Source organism: Haliaeetus leucocephalus, unplaced genomic scaffold, assembly GCF_000737465.1.
Source record: "Haliaeetus leucocephalus isolate CR32 unplaced genomic scaffold, Haliaeetus_leucocephalus-4.0 Scaffold195, whole genome shotgun sequence".
Lineage (NCBI taxonomy): Eukaryota > Metazoa > Chordata > Aves > Accipitriformes > Accipitridae > Haliaeetus > Haliaeetus leucocephalus.
The window spans coordinates 6832961-6854570 of NW_010972631.1; the positions used below are offsets into that span (position 1 = coordinate 6832961).

The window sequence follows — 21610 nt, forward strand, 5'->3', positions numbered from 1 at the left end:
ACTGAGCACTTAAGTATTTTCCTGTATCAGGAATCCCAGTGGGGCTTACTTGATGTCTTCACCATATGAATTCTCACCAAACCTATTCAGTCAGTGATGCCATAGTTGCTGGCCACTTCATTATCATATCAAGAGCTAGGCTTGAGATTGCCTTTCAAACTGGGACAGTTGTTAGTTTATGGTATTGATCTGCAGTCTAAGAGAAATCAGTTTGGGTATAGTGAACATTTCAACACTAATAGGAAAGTGAGAAAAGAGGAGCCGGATACAGTAGCTTCTCCAGCTATTGTATAGTCAAGTGGCAGGAAATGAAAAATCCAAGCTCTCAGATGTTTATGGAATTTTACTGAGTCACTAAATGGTCCCCTGTGACTAAGGGTGTAGACAAACATTCTTACTGCCTTCAGTAATGATTTATTTTGCTCTGCATGTAGTAGAACTCACATGGGCAGTTACTGTATCTCGGTTGCAAGAGTAGCCTTCAGCAGAGAGAGGAAAAACTGAAAATTTTTTAGACTGCTCTAGCAAGATTTGCAAGAACATGTCTGACCAGGTATTCATTGAAGGTCCTTCAGTTATGTATGTTATCTGCAACGTATCTTGGAGCAGTCACAAATTGCTCTTGGAAGTTTCTCCTCTCCCTCTGCTTTGCTCTACATGGCAATTTTTCCATGTTTTGAAGTGATTTGTTTGTTTCAGGTTACTTGGGAAAATCAATCCACACAAACCCAGCAATCATTCTGTGTACTTGGTATCATTTACCAGCTGGGTAATCTCTGCTTCTCCTTTTGCTTTTCTTTTTGCTAAGTATGTCCTTGCCCTTATTGTTTCTCCGCATAAAACAGAGAGGGCAAATATTCCCCCAAGTAACTGTAGATAATCTCTTCTATAAACTGTTTGCATAGCTATCTGGTCCAGTCCAAAGATAAACACATGCCAGAGGATCAGAATTTTATGAACTGTTCACAGACAACATGGTACAGAAAGTTTAGCAAATGAGTAACCAGATTGCTCATTTCTGAGGGTGTTGTTCCATACCATACAGGTAATCGTTATTCAGAGAGAATGGGTTTATTTCTTTTTTGTGTTTGTGAAGTGGGAAAAGGGAAACAATGTTTTTGCCCCTTTGTTGAAGCAGTGTGCTTTCCTTCTTCAGTAATCCAGATTTTAGGAAATTTATAGTGCTGTGATCTTTTATACAGCCTCTTTCAGTCACTGGCTGATTTTGTCTACTGTTATGAAGTACCATCCAGAGGTGAAAGTTCTGGAGCTTTATATTTCATACTGCATTAAACATAACTGCACGTGCAAAATATGTGCTGTAGAAAACCCTCCAGTTTTATCCTCTTGCTTTCAAAAGTGCATGGTGATCCATCACTAGGCAGCTTTGGTTGGAACCCTTCTATAAAGGTGCCATGGAAAAATTTTCCTCAGACATATTTTGTTGGCTGTGATTCCCCTCAGCTCACACAAAGTTGTTGAAACTGCTAAGGTAAATTAAATCAGTGCAGGCTGCCATTTGCCGTGTGGTGGAACAAGGCTTGTGACAACTGGGGGAACTAAACAAATTAGCACTGATGGTTGTATTTGATGATATATAATACAGATTGAAGAACAAGCAAGAAACACCCACAGGAATGCCTTAGGGAAAAGACTCCCTCTTGTCGCTGAACACCCCAAACAAACCATTTGGCTTTCAATTTTTTTGGGGATCATATGATCTTACCCAAGTCATCATACACCAGAAATAAAATACAATGATAAACATGGTGAGGGCTGTGAGTATAAATGCAACAGACAGTGAGCAGTTTGCGAGAGCTACTGTTTTTCTAATCTGCTTTTTAATAAGAGAGGTGGTTGTAAGTCTGGCAAGAATTTGGTTTTCTGCCCAAAGGCATGCTGTCAGATGAAAAGAACATACTGTACATTAGCTGCTAAATAGATTAACTTTCATAATTTGCAGTTGTTTTAAAAAGAAACAAATTCATTGCTAGATTAAGCAATCTACACAGAAATGTTTAATCCTAATGAATGTCTGAAAAGTTTGAAAGCTGCAGATCTATTTTATGAGTGTCCTTTTGCTGGCAGTTATATATTTTTCAGAACAGCTTTAAGAATATTTTGGTTACTGACTGCAAGCAGGGGAGTCATTACACTTTAAAATATGGATCTCAGAAATTTAGGAAAAAAGGCTTTTTTTTTTTTTCAGAAAAAGATTCAGTGGTCAGATTCTCATCTTGCTTGCACTGAGACATTTCAAACTATTTATCAGTAAAGTTCTTAGGCTAGAAACACTATTGGTGTAAATGGACATAGTTCTTTTGAAATAAATGAGACTGCTAGTCTACAGTAGCAGAGATGTCAACCCATTTTATTTATTATCTTTGTACATTATAGAATAAACAACAAGAGGTGTAGTGTATTATATGCGGAAGATAAATCTGAGAGAGAGTTATGTCATAGTCTCTTCCCCTTTAGAAAGAGAATCTTTATGTTTCAGTAATATAGGGTCCAATCCTGCCATCCTGTTTGACAGGGAGCTATTTGTGCTGTGAGAATTGGACTGTACTGAAGCAATATATTAAAAAAGGTTGTCATGACTGAGTCACTTTTCAGTTTTGTTTTCTGTTGTATACATTTCTTAGAGCTTAGGTTTGGGGATTTTGGGGGGGTGTCTTTTTTTGGTCAGAAAATGGATAGTAGTTCTTTGGTAAATAAATGATTCCTTTTTGCTGTTTCTATAGTAACGTAAGATTGCTTTAGAAATGAATGACCTCCTACAGGCAGAATAGCACAAATTCAAGTGACATTTTCTTACAATGAGGGTTTTAGCATATCACAGGGACTTTACGTAATGTTCAGACTGCATAGTGCTGCTTCCGTCCTGAGAGAAACAAGGACTCAGTGTCCTCAGGAGATTTAATGCTGTTTCATGCATTTTTAAAATTATACATTCCAAGATTGTTGAGTCTGACATTTGAAATTGACTTCTGATAATCTGTGGAAAATTATTTTAGTTTTATATAGGAAATGAAATATATATCAGAAAAAAACCACAGGGGAAGGTTGAATTAATAATAAAAAGATATTTCTAGACAGTTGAGAGTAGTGTTAACTGATTAACTGTTGAAAAAGACAGACAAAATATTAAAGGGACTGAGTATGAATTCCTGTTGGCTTTATCCTAGAGCAGGGACTTAGGGTGGTCTGGCCAAAGTCTCTCTGTTTTGGGTCAGAACTCTCCTGGTTTGCATCTTCTCACCTTTCTGCATTCCCAGTAGCAGAAGAGCCAGAAACCTGCTCTAACAGGGTCAAGTGAGCATTCTCTTTGCGTGGCAGGTCCTTGATTCTCCCCTGCACCATGTCCACATCCCCTCACTATGTGCCTGAGGGCTGGTACTCCAGGAATAACCAACTACTTTGTGGCTCGGAGGGAAGGGTATCAGCCGACCGAAGTGACTGCCTCCTCCAATGCTGAGGAGAGTTTGACCAGTAAAGTAAAACCTTAAAGTGATTCTGCTACCATCACGCCTGATGCATGCACTCGGACCCTTGGCTGCGGCGACCTAGCTTGCTGACTTAATGGGATACTCCTGACGTATCTCATTGTAAACAAGGCAGGACTCAGGCCATAAAATTTTGGTTATATGCCTCTGCAAGAGAAGGTTTATTTATTTAGTTGATTATGACCTTTTAGGATACTGGGTTACGTCAATCCTATGTTTAACTTAAATGAAACATGGCTGTGCATGACATTTACCACTGCAGGTTGATTTTGAAAGCTGGTTTTAAGAGCACATACAGAAAATTCTTTAAACTTTGGGCCCAAACTGCATGTACAACTCCCACTGAAATCAGCTGGAGTTGTGTAAATGTTTCTGAAGGGAAAGGCCATCTGAATAAGGCCATTTGACTTTTATGAATGTCAACATTTTAATTTTAGCTGATTCACAGTCTTGTGTTCAATAACAACAGTGATTGCTGGAGAGCTATGGGAAGTGAGCCAAGTGGACACAAGGAAACTGCTTTAATATTATATTGTGTCTCTGGCATACTATAGTGGAAAAACTTAATATGGAAACTGGACATTGCAGAAGTCCAGAAGTAGGTGTAAAAGCACCTGACTGAAAGTTACCAAGTTAATTTTTTTGTGTGTCTGCACTGAGTGATGGTAGAGATGTACAACGGACTGCAGGCAGACCAGCTCTGAGCTAAAGACTGCTGAAGAGAATCCGATAGCCTGAAACTGGTGACTGGCTTGCTCGCCCAGAGGTTTGACCTGTCTGTGCAAGCACTTTGTTTTACTGCGTACGTACTCACCATGGCTTACAGCTGTGCTTACACCAGCCCGTTTGGTGCTCCAGAGCATCATAAGACCCAATATCTGTTAGGGGATAATTTTCGAAAACCAACTGCTTCCTCACTTGCTCATGACTTGGGGCCTGTGTGAAGTGATGAGCATACTTTAGCTTCCATTTCAAGTCAGGAAAAAGCAGGATTCTTTTGACAGCCACTTGTGAACCAGCGAGCCAGCACTTTTCTTTCTTGCAGTGTACATTGTCTTTCCTTGCTCCTTATCCATCCAATTTAAACAAGCAGGCAAGAAGCAGGTGTACAACAAATGTTTCTGAACGTGTGGACCAAAGAACAGAATGACTGCTTAGGTGTTACAGTTGTAGATATTTTTCTGTTTTTTTGTGAAACGTAAGCAAGGTAACTAGGTATTTTGTTTTAATCCAAGGGAAAAATATCTCATAGGTCTAATTGTGTGTTTGCTAGTGACTACATTATACCAGTGTTATTATGCAGCATAAATATGTTTCTTGACTCTGAGTGTAGCAGCTTAGATAATATTGGGTGGAATCCCAATAATAATTTAAGACTTACAGTTGGACTGCAGCTGTGTCCCCTAATACAAAAACACTTGTGGGAGATCCAGTGAAGCAGAGAAAAGCCGTCAGTGAACTTCCACCTTACACATGAGGTGCAAATCAAGTTAGTGTGTTATGTTAAAGAAATGTTCTCGTTGCAGTGTAACATATAAAAAGTCTAATTTCCCTTAGTAGGTAAGTTGTCTTGTCAGCAGTTTCCAACTATTTGAAGTAAAAATTTTCCATTTAGTTCTAGTGGTTTGGTAGGAATCCCAGTCACTTTTCCCTCTCTTACCTTGCCTTATAAAAAAGACATTTAGTTCCAAAGAACATTTCTTTCAGAACCATTACAGTCCATTCCAAACAAGTATTTTCCTCTGTTATTTAATGACCTCAGTAATGACTTAATCAATAACGGGTTTAAATATGCAGTTATTTTTGCAGTGTTTCCAACGTATATCATTAGCTGTAGTGTCCAAGAGTAGACTTGCAAAAAATTGTGCTGTGGTAGCAGATACTTTAATACTGAAATCATGTTGTGGCAGAGCCATGTTTTAAAGTAGCCAAAATAAAGTGACTTGTATATTTATATTACATTAAAATATGGAAAGAAAGGTTTTTATTGTGAGACATCTGTGCATTCTATCAAGTTAGGTTTTCCATATTTTTTCCATTTGGATTGCTTTAATATTTTTTTTTATTGTATGAAAAAGCCAAGATTTGGGAGCAGAAGCTTAAGAGCAGACAGAAAAATTGGTGTAATTTACTTTTGAAGGCAAATCTTTTTTTCAGGCTTCCAGGAAAATTGGTGTTTGGAGTTTAGATTCTGCCCTGGCTTGCATTTAATGCAGTCACTGAATTCGGTGAGACTTCATGAAGCACGAGCTGAATCAGGCCTTTTCACTATAACTTTTTCACTATATGCAACTGCTATTGTTGTGAAATGATAAACAAGTGAACTTTACCAAAACCTCTGTATCTCAATGTTTTTTTGAAGAGAAGATGCCACCAATTGTAATGATTTATATTGTGAGGCTAAAAATTGGTTTGAAGAGTAAAATTGTAAGAACTGATGCAGAGTTAGGATGGAAAAAGAATTGTCTCCACAGAAACATTATGGGATGTCCCAAGACTGTGAATTAAAATCAGAAAAAACTCACAACACAAAGGAATTCTATTACATGATCCATTAGCTATATCTGAGAGTCTGCTTCATGGTTGGAGTGGTACCCTCTGATTCTGTAGTCTGTGTAGCTGATGAATCTTTATTATACTGTAAGCATTGTTTTCAGATAGGCTGATATTAATTTCCATTCGTCATTAAGCCAAGTGGGATTCATTGGCTCAGTTTTAATGAAGTTGTGCTGGCAATGAGATATTTCCAAAACGAAGCTTTCTCCAGGTAGTCCTGTTTGCTCCAGTGGGATTATGTTTGGAAATGTTGCAGATTTGCAGTGGAAGTGAAAGACAAATGAGTATGAAAAGTGAAAACACGGTATATGGCTTTGAGCAACTTGTTGCTCAGTCTTGGACTGAAACTGCTTCAGGCTTCTGAAAATGGTGAGGTCTGTTCTTGCAGTGAGCCTAAGCAGTGGAAATTGGATAGGTACTGAATTTCTCTGTGTTCAAAGAATTTTGAGTCTGGTCCTGTGGCTGCTGTGGTATAATATAGGGATATATTTTTATCAGTGCAAGTAAAACTTAACTGTGATGTGATGAGGCCACCTCAAGCATTTAAGTCCTCTTGCTAAGCAGTCTCTTAGGAATGTCTTGTACAGTGAGAAAGGCCACAGAGAATACACACCAAAGAACTGAGCGCTTCTGTGTGTATGTGGATCTGGTTTCGTAGATCCCTTTTGCAGATTTTGCTACAGTGAGGCCATTGCATTAAACCCACCAGTCAGCGCCCCTTTCCTGCCATCAAGAGGCAGCCACTGCAATAGGAAAATTGAACATATGTTATAAACGTATGTTAAACGTTAAACAGAGGCACTCCGTTCACTGCACCGCTTCAGACCAATGAACTCCATTTTTAAGCAGTGGAATTACTCTGGTGTGTTAGGTGAGGCTCATGCATCCAGCTGACAACTGGATTTCACAGACTAATGAGCTGTTTCCTTTGTTCCAAGCTGGCTGGAACAAGCTACAGGGAGGAAAGAGGTACAAGTCTTATGAGTGGAAAGGTGGAGACTGTTTTCTACTGTAACTGCGGCATAAAATAAGCACACTGCAAATTAATTGTAAACATAAAAAGAAATAGCTGTTAAATCTGGTAAGCGGTAGTCTGGAAGATAAGAATAGTACTATTAAATAAGAAGAGAACGTTGTTAGAGAAAGGACTGTTTGACTTGCATAAAAGTCTCCTTTATCTACCCCCCAAGAAAAAAGTTACACACATGAGGATGAAGATGAATGATTGAAATAAAATTATTTACTTGAGAGTTAAAACCTACCTAAATGAGCTACAGCACGTTTAAACACTGGCTTCATTCCAAGTCTTTGATTAATGCCATTTTTATTTTGCATATTCTAAAGCATAACTGCTAAGTATCTTGCATGGTAAGGGATAGGATCATTCATAGTCTAAAGTTAGCTTTAAGCATTTTGATGAAAAATCAATGAATTTTCTCTTGAAACTAGAAATGTACATTATTGAAACTAATATTGATGGGAAAAGTTTGATTTTTCTCTTATGATAATTTGTACTTTGCTAACTTTTGCTATTTGTATTTTAGAGACAATTTGCTGTTTTCTTTCTTGCAGAACGTGGTTCACCACGTAATTTGATTACCACAGACATAACTGACACTACAGTTGGGTTATCATGGACACCAGCTCCAGGGGCAGTTAATGATTACAGGATAGTATGGAAATCACTTTATGATGATACGATGGGAGAGAAGAGAGTCCCTGGAAACAGAGTGGATGCTGTGCTAGAAGGCTTGGAGCCAGAGACTAAATACAGGATTTCAGTATCCGCAATCTACAGCAGTGGAGAAGGAGACCCAGTAGAAGGAGAGGCTTTTACTGACGGTGAGTGTAGTACAAGGTTACCACCATTTGTAACATTCTGTGCTTGGTGAAATTATCGTACTTTAAAGAAAATGGACTTTATTTTTCTTCACCTTTTTTTCCCTCAAATGTCCCCCCAAACCAAAATGCCACCTCAGATCAGTCAATTTTGGATTTTTGTTTGACCATTAAAAAAAGGGCAAATCTCTTCTATGTCATGTAGGTTTGGATTCAGCAAGAATTACTTCCAACTTAAGATGTATTTTGTCTGCAAATTACCCTGAATCTGGCCTTTCATAGGTTTGGTGTGACTGCTAGAAATCAGGTGGAAGAAATGTTATGGGTAGAGTAAGGACGAACCATGGGATAAATTCCCAGAGAATCAATGAATTTGCTTTCCAGGCTATTGCCCTTTTCAGTCTTCACATTCTTCAAACTGAGGCTCACTGGATGATTTTGATGTTTGTTATTTACCTTTCCTAAGGCTCTTTTTTATTCTTATTTGCTAAACATTATGTAGTATTAGTCAAAGCAGGCTCAAGCCTCTCCTGCAGTGTAGGCAAAGTAAAAAACACTGAGAGGCCAGGGATAGCTTGTTGCTTTATAGCAAGAACTGGCAAGTAGACAAGCCAGAATGAATGAAGGGATGCCCTGGATCAGCCTTGATGTTTCTGTTGTTTGCTTAAAGGGGCCATGTGAAGTCGAAGCCTGAGGGAGTGCTCTGGGGAAGCATCATGTGTGTTTACATGTTTTTGTACTCTTCCCTAAGCATCTGTTTTGACTACTGTTGGAGACAGGCTGCTGAACTACGTTAACCTTTGGCCTTGACCCAGTATAGTTGCCCTTAAGGTCTCGCAAGAGTAGTGATTGCTGCCACTGGTAAGACCGGACTCCCCAGAGTCAAAGCAGACCGCTGTCCCACATCTTCCTCTTTTCAAGAACAGCAGCATTAGCTGTCCTGCATCTTCCAGGCTAAGGAGGCAGCTTAGCCATGCATCATTTGTTGCTTCTCTCAGTGTGCTGCCTGAGGGAACTTGCTGTCAGGCCCATCAATAGACCCAGAACTGAGACCAACTAACATTGCATCTTTCTGTTACAAACACAATTAAAAATTGTGAGTCCCTAGGACTGGGAGAGGATGCTGTAGCCTGCAAAGTCTACCTTACCGTGTGATGAAATACTGACCGATTCTGGCATGCCAAGGAGCTTCTGTTTTGCCAAAACCTAGATGGCTTATTCCGGCTGACAGCCAGCATTGCATACCTTTCAGTTCACTTCAGATCATTTGTAACATTTGTACAGTCTGGAAAATATGTCTTAGAAGCCGAATGCTCCAATTTGTAGAGAAAATGCTTTATTAGTCCGTGTGCTTATTTCAGCACATATACTATCCTGCAAATAGCGGTGAGTGATTTTCCAAGCATTTGGAAAGTCACTTACCACTATTTGCAGGTTAGTTTGTATGGAGCCCAACACCCAGCAGTTTAGGTATTTAGCAGTGTCTTATCAAATCTGTAAACTCGAAACTTAGAAAATCTTAACTCTATAGGACGTTGTGTTCATAAAAAGCCAATGGCTTTATGATTTATCCCTTTCATGTGGGAGTGCTGAATCCATTATTTAGCAGATTACTGAAAAGTGTGACTAAATAAAACCCCCAATTATGTTGTGTCATCATGTAATTTATACTTCTCTCTTTCCTTCTCTGTAGTGGAAAGCACACTTATGCTTGTTTAGTCCATTACAATTAAAAAATAAATTAACAATGGCTTGTGAGATTCCACTGTGTATTCCCCACAATCAAATACTGTAATTTTAAAGGCAGCAATTTTTTATTTAATACAGCAGAATGAATTTTGTAGGCATGCATTTGAATATATCGTTATGTGACAAAGTAAACATTTATCCATATTTTTACACTGAAAAGTGTCACCAAATGCCAGGACTGTGACAGTAGACAACGAGACAGAAAATACAATGAGAGTTACATGGCAGCCTTCACCTGGAAAAGTCTTGTCTTATCGTGTGTACTACCGACCACGCAGTGGAGGAAGACAGATGTTTGGAAGAGTAAATGCTCCTACTACAAGCATAGTGTTAAAGCGACTTAAGCCGCGAACTACGTATGACCTCAGTGTTGTTCCAATTTATGATTTTGGACAAGGAAAATCAAGAAAAGCAGAAGGAACAACAGGTATGTATGACAAGCTTGTACAGGATTTGATAATTAAAGCTTTGTGCTTAAAATTAATAAGCATGATATGTAGAAAAGTATGGTGGAGTCTGCTAAGATCATGAATTAACAGGCAAATTGAAGAAAATACTAGAGGTGAAGAAGAGAGTTTGATTTGTTGGAAACTTCACTATGGCATAGCCTGAGCACAGCTTTTTGCTGTTGGCATTGAGGGTATAAATGTGGTGTAAAATCTAGTTGAAAATACTGGACTTGTTTTGAAACACTGTCATCAGAAGTCAAAACAAAGTGTTTTGTGAGGAAGACAGTATATCAACAGACTGCTTAAATGTTGTCAGTTGTTTCATAATTTGCCTTTTGGTCGTGGGTATTGATTAAATAGCTACTCAGCATCCTGTTACTCAGATTTGTCTTCTTTGGTCACCGTATTTTCTGTGGAAAACCTGAGGTAATGAAAAGGGCGAGTAGATGCTTTTGAAGAGTTATCAGGGGAAGCCTGACCTCAGAGACCATGGTCTTTTTGACCAGCTGTCTTCTCTCTCAGAAGCTGAAACTCTAAAATGTTTATTAAGTCCTGGTGAGGGGATTTTTGTGGTATGAGCAAAACTGATTTTGTACTCTGCTTTTAGTATGTATCTGATGCTGGTCTTTCGTTTTGTGAGGAAGTGTTCTCTTGATATCTTGATCAAATCAACCAGATTTAGAGTCAGTTTTCTGCTTCTATAGACAGAGAGCCATTACCAAAAGAGAGTTTTTTTGAGGATGTTTCTGCCCATGTGAGACTAGTGCCATTCACTGAGGTACACTGTAAATACTTCATGCCATTCTCTGTTCTCTGAACATATGTCATATCGAATGATGACAGGAAGTAAGAAACAAGTCTCCTAACAACGGAGATATCAGCACTTCAGTTACTGCAGGAAGATTTCTTTTTAAATTAAAATGTGGTTGATGTAGAGGAGTCATGAAAACTTGATCAGCTCTTGACCAACACCTATTTTTTCAGTCTTGAAAACCATACTGAGATAAATCTCAGATCATCCAGCTGCTTTTGTTTTTTGACCTGTTCATCTTGATACAGAAATGCTTCTGTGCTTTCAGTGTAAATAGTTGTGGTGGTAATCACTCTTTGGAAGCAAGTGGAGCCCAAGTGATCTTGTTAGTTGAAGCTGTCATGATAATTCAGGGAGGAGTGTCATGGGAGATGAGACAGAGAGGCTGTATTTTTCCTTGTGAGTGGAAGTGTATCTACTGTTTCTCAGCAGAATTCACAATCTGAGGACATTTATGATCTTTCAGCTATAGTCAGACAATAGCATAGGCACAGGGATAAGACAAACTCTTACTTTTTCCCTCCACCTTTTCACTCCAAAGCTATGGTGACTTTCTGTTTACCCTAATTCCCATTTTTGCAACTTTGAGATTACATTGCTGCAGTATATTCTGCGACTGCACTTCAGATACATACAAAAGCAAAAGTGAGGTAGAAGCTAGCAGCAGGCTTGTTAACCACTCTGTCTGTGAGTACTGACCTGCACTGAGTAGCCGTTAGTCTTCAGAGGAACTTGCTCTTGACCTAAAAACCTCAAGCTGTTTGGCTGGCACTCCTCTGAATAAGTATTTTTTGACACACTGCCATACCTGTGGTTGGTGAAGTTGCTAGAACTGCCAGGCCCTGAGCCTGTAAAGGGAGAGGAGTGTTGGCAGGACCTTTTCTATGAAAGGGTCCTTGCTTCCACTGTCTCCATACTCTGACCTCTGGGACATAGAGCTCTAAGGAGGAAGCAGCTTGAGAAGTGATATTGGTGACTGAGTACTGGCTGGGTGTGACTTTTGCCTGCAGTAAATTCTGATTTTTCCAGTGTTGGTTTGAGAGGAAGCTGCTTCCATTTCTCTCTTTTGGTCTATATGGCTCACTTACTTGTTGCCATTTAAATGAGAGAGGGCTAGTCTAAGCTGGTCATCTAGTCTTTCCCCATAATTAATAGAGAGAATGACTGACTGTGGTTAGTGCACCTATTGCCAGCTTTTATTGTAAGATCAGGTGGATGTTTAAGATAGGTGAGATGAATTGCTATCTATCCCTCAGTCCGTTGACTGTAGAGACAGCCTTGATAACAAACCTGCCCCACATACCTATTGGTTAGACAGCTAAAATTAAGTGAAATGAATCTCACCTTTCAGCTCTTGATACTTGTCTTTATGTCAAAGGAAAGGCACAAATAGTTTAGGACTGCCACTAATACTGGATTTGCATATGGATTTTTACATAAAAGCATACTTGTTGATTTTTTTCGATAAGCAGACCTGATTTAAACCCTTTTATTCCACCCTTGCAGCCTCTCCCTTTAAGCCGCCTCGAAATCTGAGAACTTCTGATTCAACTATGTCAAGTTTCCGAGTAACCTGGGAGCCAGCCCCAGGGCGAGTAAAGGGGTACAAAGTAACTTTCCACCCTACTGAAGATGACGGGAGTCTTGGAGAATTAATAGTGGGACCATACGACAGCACAGTGGTATTGGAGGAGCTTAGGTATGGATAATAATTCATGTCTCTCTTCCCCCCCCTACCCCCCAATAGCTTTAGCTTAGGGTTTTGTTTAATCATGATCTGGGGTTCAAAAGTCTAGCAAAATCTACTGTAAGTAAGAAAGTAATTTGTCAATAAGCTATGAGGATCTTGTTATGCCATCTGTGAAAGGCACCTGGCAGTGCTCTTTCTGAGATTATTCAGTCACATCACTTGGGGTGTTCTCACAGGAACTGAAGGAGGCAAAGATGTGGGCAGAAGCTGTGTTCTGTATTTGGCATATGAGAAAACTAATGGGATAACGGAGAAAGTTGGGATTTCTAAAGTTTCCTCCTAAAACTTCCTTACCTCATGTTAGTTAAAAAAAGCTTAGCTTAGTTCTTGATTAATTTTCTCAGAGGCCTGGATTTGTAAGTTAGGACCAGACCATGTCAAAATCTGTTATGCAAATATACTAAATAAATTAAAAATAGGAACATTAAAAGTCATAGAATCATGGAACGGTTTGGGTTGGAAGGGACCTTAAAGATCATCTAGTTCTAACCCCTCTGCCATGGGCAGGGACACCTTCCACTAGACCAGGTTGCTCAAAGCCCCATCCAACCTGGCCTTGGGCACTGCCAGGGATGGGGCATCCGCAGCTTCTCTGGGCAACCTGTTCCAGTGTCTCACCACCCTCACAGTAAAGAATTTCTTCCTAATATCTAATCTGAATCTATCCTCTTTCAGTTTAAAAGCATTACCCCTTGTCCTATCACTACACTCCCTGTTAAAGAGTCCCTTCCCAGCTTTCTTGTAGGCCCCCTTTAGGTACTGGAGAACTGCTATAAGGTCTCCTCAGAGCCTTCTCTTCTCCAGGCTGGACAAGCCCAACTCTCTCAGCCTGTCTTCACAGGAGAGGTGCTCCAGCCCTCTGATCATGCCTGTGGCCCTCCTCTGGACTCACTCCGACAGCTCCATGTCCTTCTTATGTGGGGGGCCCCAGAGCTGAATGCAGTACTCCAGGTGGGATCTCATGAGAGTGGAGTGGAGGGGGAGAATCACCTCCCTCCACCTGCCCATCATGCTTCTTTTGATGCAGCCCAGGTTATGGCTGGCTTTCTGGGCTGCAAACACACATTGCCGGCTCATGTTGAGCTTCTTGTCAACCAACACCCCCAAGTCCTTCTCCACAGGGCTGGTCTCAATCCACTTATCACCCAGCCTGTATTTGTGCTTGGGATTGCCCCAACCCATGTGCAGGACCTTGCACTTGGCCTTGTTGAACTTCATGAGGTTTGCACAGGCCCACCTCTCAAGCCTGTCAAGGTCCCTTTAGATGGCATCCCTTCCCTCCAGCATGTTGACCCCACCACACAGCTTGGTGTTGTCGGCAAACTTGCTGAGGGTGCACTCAATCTAACTGTCCATGTTGCTGACAAAGATGTTAAACAGCACTGGTCCCAATACTGACTCCTGAAGAATGCCACTCATTACTGCTCTCCACTTGGACATCCAGCCGTTGACCGCAACTATTTGGGTGCGGCCATCCAGCCAATTCCTTAACCACTGAGTGGTCTGTCTGTCAAATCCATGTCTCTCCAATTTAGAGACAAGGATGTCATGCAGGACAGTGTCAAGTGCTTTGCACAAGCCCAGGTAGATGACATCCATTGCTCTTCCCTTATCCACCAACGCTGTAACCCCATTGTAGAAGGCCACCAAATTTGTCAGGCATGATTTGCCCTTAGTGAAGCCATGTTGGCTGTCACCAATCACCTCCTTATTTTCCATGTGCCCTAGCATTGTTTCCAGGAGGATCTGCTCCATGATCTTGCCAGGCACAGAGGTGAGACACACTGACCTGCAGTTCCCTGGGTCTTCCTTTTTTCCCTTTTTGAAAATGGGGGTTATGTTTCCCCTTTTCTAGTCAGTGGGAACTTCCCCGGACTGCCACGAATTCTTAAATGTGATGGATAGTGGCTTAGCCACTTCATCCACCAGTTCCCTCAGGACCCGCAGATGCATCTCCTCAGATCCCATGGACTTGTGCACCTTCAGGTTCCTTAGATGGTGTCGAACCTGATCTTCTCCTTCTCCTACTCTCTGCCTTTGCCTTGTGTGACTTGGGTGGTGTGGCTGGAGCACTTGCCAGGGAAGACTGAGGCAAAAAAGTAATTGATTACCTCAGCCTTCTCCATGTCCCAGGTAACCAGGTCTCCTGTTTCCTTCCAGAGAGGACCCACATTTTCCCTAGTCTTTCTTTTATCACCAATGTACCTACAGAAGCTTTTCTTGTTGCCCTTGACATCCCTGGACAAGTTTAATTCTATCAGGGCTTTAGCTTTCCTAACCTGATCCCTGGCTGCTTGGACAATTTCTCTGTATTCTTCCCAGGCTACCTGTCCTTGTTTCCACCCTCTGTAGGCTTCCTTTCCGTGTTTGAGTTTGTCCAGGAGCTCCTTGTTCATCCACACAGGCCCCCTGGTGCTTTTGCCTGACTTCCTCTTTGTTGGGATGCATCGCTCCTGAGCTTTAAGTCTTAAATTACTTGAATGAAGAAGGCTATAAGTTTAAGTACAGAATCTAGAATCAGCTTTTAATTGTTGAAACTTCACTGTCTTGTGGAAGAGCTAGTCTTCGGGCTTCATGTTTAACCAGCTGCTTTTTTCCTGTGAGAATTTTGTAAGTGAAGTGTCAGCATTTTGCTAGCCAAATGACTTTAGTTACAGTACATTTGTTTAACTATTGCAGGGCAGGAACTACCTATAAGGTAAATGTTTTTGGAATGTTTGAAGGAGGAGAGAGCAGCCCCTTGGTTGGACAAGAGATGACCACCCTTTCAGATACTACTTCGGAGCCATTTTTATCTAGAGGTAAACCTGATTGAATTGAAGAAAAGGCAGTCTTGGCTTTTGGATAAGAAAAGACCAAAAGTTTACCAGTGTTTCCTTATCGTTTTTCTAATGCACATAAATATTTATTTACAGGATTAAGTATACTCCCTACCCTAATGACATAACCTCTGGTCTGGAATGACCACTAAGTATGCCCCAGTTCATGATTCTAGTCCTCTGCACCCTTTAGATGATCTTACAAAGATGATAACTCAGGCAACCCATGTTTTGCTGATTACTCAAAGCCATCTGCATTGCGTTTTCAAGCCATCCACATCTGTGTTAAATCACATAAGGTCAAATTCTTGAACAGAGATCAGAGCTCATCTACAAGGGTGTCCACAGGAGTAGAACAAGGAATTTTAAGCAGATATTTAGCCCTTTGCTTGTCCTTATATGGTGACTTTTCCTTTTAAGACTAAGATGATATAATGAACAAAGATCTGATAGTTAGAAATGTCCCAGTGTTATTGTGTATTATTTAAATTTATATTCAACATAACCATTATTTAGTCATTTTTTTTACCATAGAAGGAGGAGATTTAGTTCAGAAATGCAATTGCTAAGTGCTCTCCAGTATCAGTTTGGGAGTTTCACCCTGTGTAGCTAAACCTTCCAGTCAGAGTTTCTATGAATGTTATGATAGCAGCTCCCTTGGTGCGGTTAATTTGCCTCTGCATGCTAATAGCTGTGTTCACCATACTCTCAATTAATGGATGAAGAGAGTTTCAGGGGTCAGTCCTGCTTCACAGAGAGCACAAAGAAGTAGGTCTTTGCTTCATAATAGCCAAGGATACACGTAGAAGTAAAGACTTTCCTCTTCTGCCATTTCAAGGCTTGCTCAGAGAGAATTTGATAAGGAGAAAGAACCTAACTGCAAAGGCCTTTCAGAGTTAAATAAAGAAAAAAAAGTTTCTGACAGTTGACTCTATATTCTTTTCACTTAACCTCTTTGATGCCTTGTTTTCACACTGGGCTGTGTAAAAAATACTCACCTTGTGTAACTTTATTGACAACATTTTTAGAAACTTGTTAATTGCTGTCCCACTCTGTCTAATACAAGAGAAAAACTACATAACATGCCATCAATGACATTAGACTAAAGCTGTAATAAGTCTGGCAGAAAAATAATTGCACCAAGATTGGTTTGTTATTTTTTATTATGACAGCTGTCATTTCTGTCTTCAGTGTTATATTCTTTAAGCTAATTAGTTTTACTAATGCATGGATTTGAGTCATGGTTAATGTGAAAAAACGAATTTTGTATCTGGGACTGTAAATGTAATAGTACATTATTTATTAATAGGGGGAAAAAAAATCACCCTAGGTCTGGTGCCTTTGCTAGAATTTTCCATGTGGGGAACTATGGTAGTTGGAAGAAAAATAAAAGTCAAAATAGTTTAACTTTTATATTGTACATGAAGCTAACTTCCATATTAAAGTTATGCATGCAATTTTTTGAACTAACATGGTTTTATTTAAACCCTACTCCCAACTGATTTTATTGTCCTGACTAAAGACTAGATCTATATTTTCTATGCAGAAGAGGATCATGCTTTTAACCCCCAGGTACATGGAATAGTTATATTCATGAGTCTACAGTGTTGGATCAATTATGTGGAACATATATGAAATCACAATATCTTTCAACTGTGATGAGTGTGGCTGATTTTTCTCAATGGGATTTCTTCCATATAAAGACCAGAAGCTCTGATGGCAGGAAGCCAGAAAATTTGCAGCTGGTAACACAATCTACAGGAAAAGAGAGAGAGCAAGGATTTTTTTTTTTTTTTTCAAATGGCTGTGGATAAAATCATTGTGTCTTTCCGTTTTGTATAAATATTTTGTGATTTTCCTTGTGATGAAAAAAATGAGATACGTGTTTTATTCTGTAATTTGTAAATTGAAGATATCTGAAATAGCTTCCTACCTTTTCAGAACATTTCAGCTTTATATAAATGTTTGTTCTTGTCCCCTCTCTATCTCTTGATCTGTGTTTATATTTGTGTATCTTCTCTAAATTGTGTTCTTTCTTTCCTGTATATGCAAACTTCTCTACCACCTGTATTACTATGTCTTTTTCCCCTGAAAATTCAGAAATGCTATTTATTTGAAAGTGGTTGTAATTTATGTTAGTAATTCCACTATTATATTGTTAAAGCTAAGCAGTAGTTTAGCTATCCATGACAGACTAAAATACTGTAAATTTCGATAATCTGATAATGCTCACTGCCACGTCAGCAGTTAGTTTAGTAGTCTTACAAAACTTCTGAAATCAAGTTATCAACCACCCTTAAAGACGAAAACAGATAATGACATGACAATAGAGAAGAGCACTGGCCTTGACATTTGTGAAAGCTTATTTATAAAAGGAAACATACATGAAGAAATTTATACAGCTTTTGCCGTGGAACCAGTGACTAGTGTGAATAACGTTCACAAATAGGTCATACTTGACAGAGTGCCAGTGAATAAAACTAGAGCTATTTTGGAAGCTAACTCATGACATATGTCATATAAAAGGATGGGGAAAGCAAGCTATCATGCTAAGGTTATATTTTTCTGGTTGACATGGCAGGTTTAGAATGTAGAACCAGAGCAGAAGCTGATATCGTGCTGCTGGTGGATGGCTCATGGAGTATCGGGCGGCCAAATTTTAAAACTATCAGGAACTTCATTGCTCGTATTGTTGAAGTTTTTGATATTGGTCCTGACAAAGTACAGATTGGTAAGTCCTTATATGCTTATATGAGGGAAAATGAGGCGTAACTGCTACACAGCCACATAATAACTGAGTAATGATGGCTTTTTTTCCAGGTCTTGCACAGTATAGTGGAGATCCCAGGACAGAATGGAATCTCAATGCTTACCGAACCAAACAGGCTTTGTTAGAGGCTGTAGCCAACTTACCATACAAAGGAGGCAATACTCTAACAGGTATGTCACACTGACAGGATTTTCCTTAAGCCTCAGTAAAAATGATTCTAGTAGCTGACTCCAGTATTGTTCAGTGAGCTCAAATTTGTCCATGACAAAAGGGCCTTACAGTTCAATTCAGTATGTTTGGTAGAGAGCAGGCATAGCATAGACATATAACCTTAGTGGAAGTCTGGAGAAATGTGAGGGAGGAGAGCTTGAGTGATGAAGAGCTTGGGTTTCTGTTGAGAAGAAGGAAAGGCAGTTCCATGTCAGGGTTGGGATGAAGACAAGGTGAGGACCCAGAAGGGAGGTGAGAGGAGGTCAGATAGGAAGGTGATGCATAAAAGGTAAGAGATGAGAGACTTTGAGAGGGCTGAAATAATATCCATTCCTGATAAGTCCAGATGATGGGTTGCAACTAGATTCTGAGTGCTTCTAGAAGGAAGTGACTTGTGGAATGATGTCAGAGTGAAATCACTAAGATTAAATACTCTCCTTTACCATGACTACTATGTGGAAATAGTTTATAGTGATGGTTACCTTCTTTGTATCATGCTAGGAATGGCCTTGGATTTCATCTTAAAAAACAACTTCAAACAAGATGCAGGCTTAAGGCCCAGAGCTCGCAAAATTGGTGTTCTCATCACTGATGGCAAATCACAAGATGATGTAGTCACCCCTTCAAGAAGACTCAGAGATGAGGGAGTGGAACTTTATGCAATTGGTAAGTATTATATGAAGAGCTGGCATGTGCCAATCCCCTCCTGCCCATCTGCTAAATGAACAGAGAAGTGGCCACATACATGAGTACCTAAAATGCTATTCAAAGAATGTGTTTAGGGACTTAAGTTCATGGCATTATGTTTCATGGCCATCATTTCTAACAAGTTTTGTTTTCATGTCTTCTCTGTAAGGTATTAAAAATGCAGATGAAAATGAATTGAAGCAGATTGCAACAGATCCAGATGACATCCATGCTTACAACGTTGCAGATTTCTCCTTCCTGGCTAACATTGTTGATGATGTAACCACGAATCTGTGTAACAGTGTGAAAGGTCCAGGTACATCACATTTTCAGTCTAATTCATCCTCTTTCCATTTAAGTGCTTGCACTGCTAATTCCATTTTTTTACTTATTGGGAACATTGTGTAGCCCTGGGCTGTTTTTTCAGCTGCTGGTGTGAGGAAGTTGTGCAGACCACCTGGACTACCCTGCAGGGGTTCTTCCTTTCCTTTCAACAATGACTGTGTTATACCTAACACAGCGTGACATGGCTGGACGTGCCTTCTTTTCAAACTGAGTCAGGAAGTATGTTGCTCAGTGTGTCACCTTTTTGCTCATTGTGGCAGGTTCTTTGATGATACTCATCCAATAAGGAAAATTTCAGCAGCACTGCTCTTTTCAAGTATTAATGTCTGACAGCCCAAAAGCAAAGCCAAGCATGGAAATAATACAGTAGTGTTAGCTGATGATTCTCCAGTGAAACACTGGTGTTGAAGGTGGAATAGGAATGATAGGGAGCTTGTTTGGTCTTGGGGGTGTGATGGTGAGCTATTTCTTCACACAGTTGTTTTAGGGGTTCCTGAGGAAACAGAAAAATAAGCAAGTACCTAAAGTGTTGTTTGTTTGTTTGTTTGTTTGTTTTCCTAAGCAATTTTATTTGTCTCTTTATTCTTGATAATATAAGATAAATTAATAATTTTTTAATTTGCTTCCACTTGTAGGTGATTTACCACCTCCCTCTAACCTAGTTATTTCAGAAGTGACGCCTCGTTCTTTCAGACTGAGATGGAGTCCACCTCCTGAGAGTGTTGATAGATACAGAGTTGAATATTACCCTACCTCTGGAGGTAGCCCTCAACAGGTTAGTACTGTATGTTCATCTCTGACATTGTCCATAATAACCTTGGACTTCCACATCCCAGTAATGTCATTCTGAAGTTTGTGCTGTGTATGGTATAACAGTAAATGAAAAAAGGCTCCCAAGGTCAAGAATATCATGCCTCAGTAAATGATACACAAAATTACAAAAAAGTAGGAGCATAAAGATAACTTTGGTTGTTTTAAAATCATGAATCAAGGAGTAAAATGTATTTCTTAAAAACAGGTGACTGGTATTTCTAGTAATTCCTTTCTGTTCATATTTTGTTGTCATATATTGGTTTAAATAAGTCTGTAGTAGAAATTTTCTGAGCACACTCATGGGTAGGCTCACTGTCCTTTCATTACATTTTCTTGTTAATAGAAAAAAAGACAGTGGGCAATACAGGTTGTGAGGTAGTGCTTAGATTAACATTGTATGATGGTACTTTGAATCTGCGCCTAAGCATATCCTCAAAACTGTTGAATGCACAGGCCCAAACTCATCTTGTGGTTATTCTCTAGAGAGAGAGCCAGTAACTGGCAACCCTTCATTCTAGGCAATCTGATCTGCTCATCACTCTCTTCAACCAGACAGAATAGTATTAGGACAATGAAGTTAGGCACTTCTGTGTACTTAACTCCAAACTTCCCATCTCTGAGCGTAGCTTTAAAATCTTAACTCAGATTTGACTCATGGAGAATTTAATCTTAATAAATCATGACCTCAGGATTTGGCCTTTGATTAGGGTTGGGGCAGCCATTCCAGTGCATGCTGACTTTACAACTTGACTATTTGCTGGCATTTTTGTTCCACAAGATGTTGCCAATACCATGTGCTGTAACCATCTAGATTATCCTGGATGTTTAAAACTTTTTTCCAAAGTGGTAACATATATGTCTGGCACTTTTTTAATGTTTCTGAGTAATATAAAAGTGTAAACCATGTGTGAAAGCAGGATACACAGTGAGTGCTGCTAGATATGTCCAGCTCTATTGAAAACAAGTATCTGTCTGAGGTTTCCCTACAGCTTGCTTTGCAAAAATAATGGTATCCTGTCAGAAAAAATACATAGAAGATTAAGACCATACTTACAGTTCCATACCATTGATTTCTGAAGAGTTTCGCAAGGAATGATTTTTTTGTTAGAGATAAGATTACAAATGCATTTGTTGTACCCTAGTTAACATTGCTTCTCTTTTATGTAGTTTTATGTAAGTAGGATGGAAACAACGACAGTTCTGAAAGATCTGAAACCTGAAACAGAATATGTTGTTAACGTGTTTTCTGTGGTAGAAGATGAAAGCAGTGAACCTCTAATCGGCAGGGAAACAACTTGTAAGTTAG

The 21610-nt window shown here is 39.7% G+C and overlaps 1 protein-coding gene across 1 annotated transcript in view; it reads left to right on the forward strand.

Moving 5' to 3' along the window:
• The window catches only part of COL12A1 (collagen, type XII, alpha 1), a 106430-nt gene that overhangs the window by 26173 nt on the left and 58647 nt on the right, over positions 1-21610 (forward strand). Inside the window, exons 14-23 of the mRNA XM_010565774.1 lie at positions 7635-7904; positions 9811-10077; positions 12417-12609; positions 15340-15461; positions 18061-18210; positions 18300-18419; positions 18961-19125; positions 19316-19462; positions 20127-20266; positions 21472-21601. Of these exons, the coding sequence (XP_010564076.1) occupies positions 7635-7904; positions 9811-10077; positions 12417-12609; positions 15340-15461; positions 18061-18210; positions 18300-18419; positions 18961-19125; positions 19316-19462; positions 20127-20266; positions 21472-21601 (1704 nt within the window). The remainder of the gene's footprint in view (positions 1-7634; positions 7905-9810; positions 10078-12416; positions 12610-15339; positions 15462-18060; positions 18211-18299; positions 18420-18960; positions 19126-19315; positions 19463-20126; positions 20267-21471; positions 21602-21610) is intronic.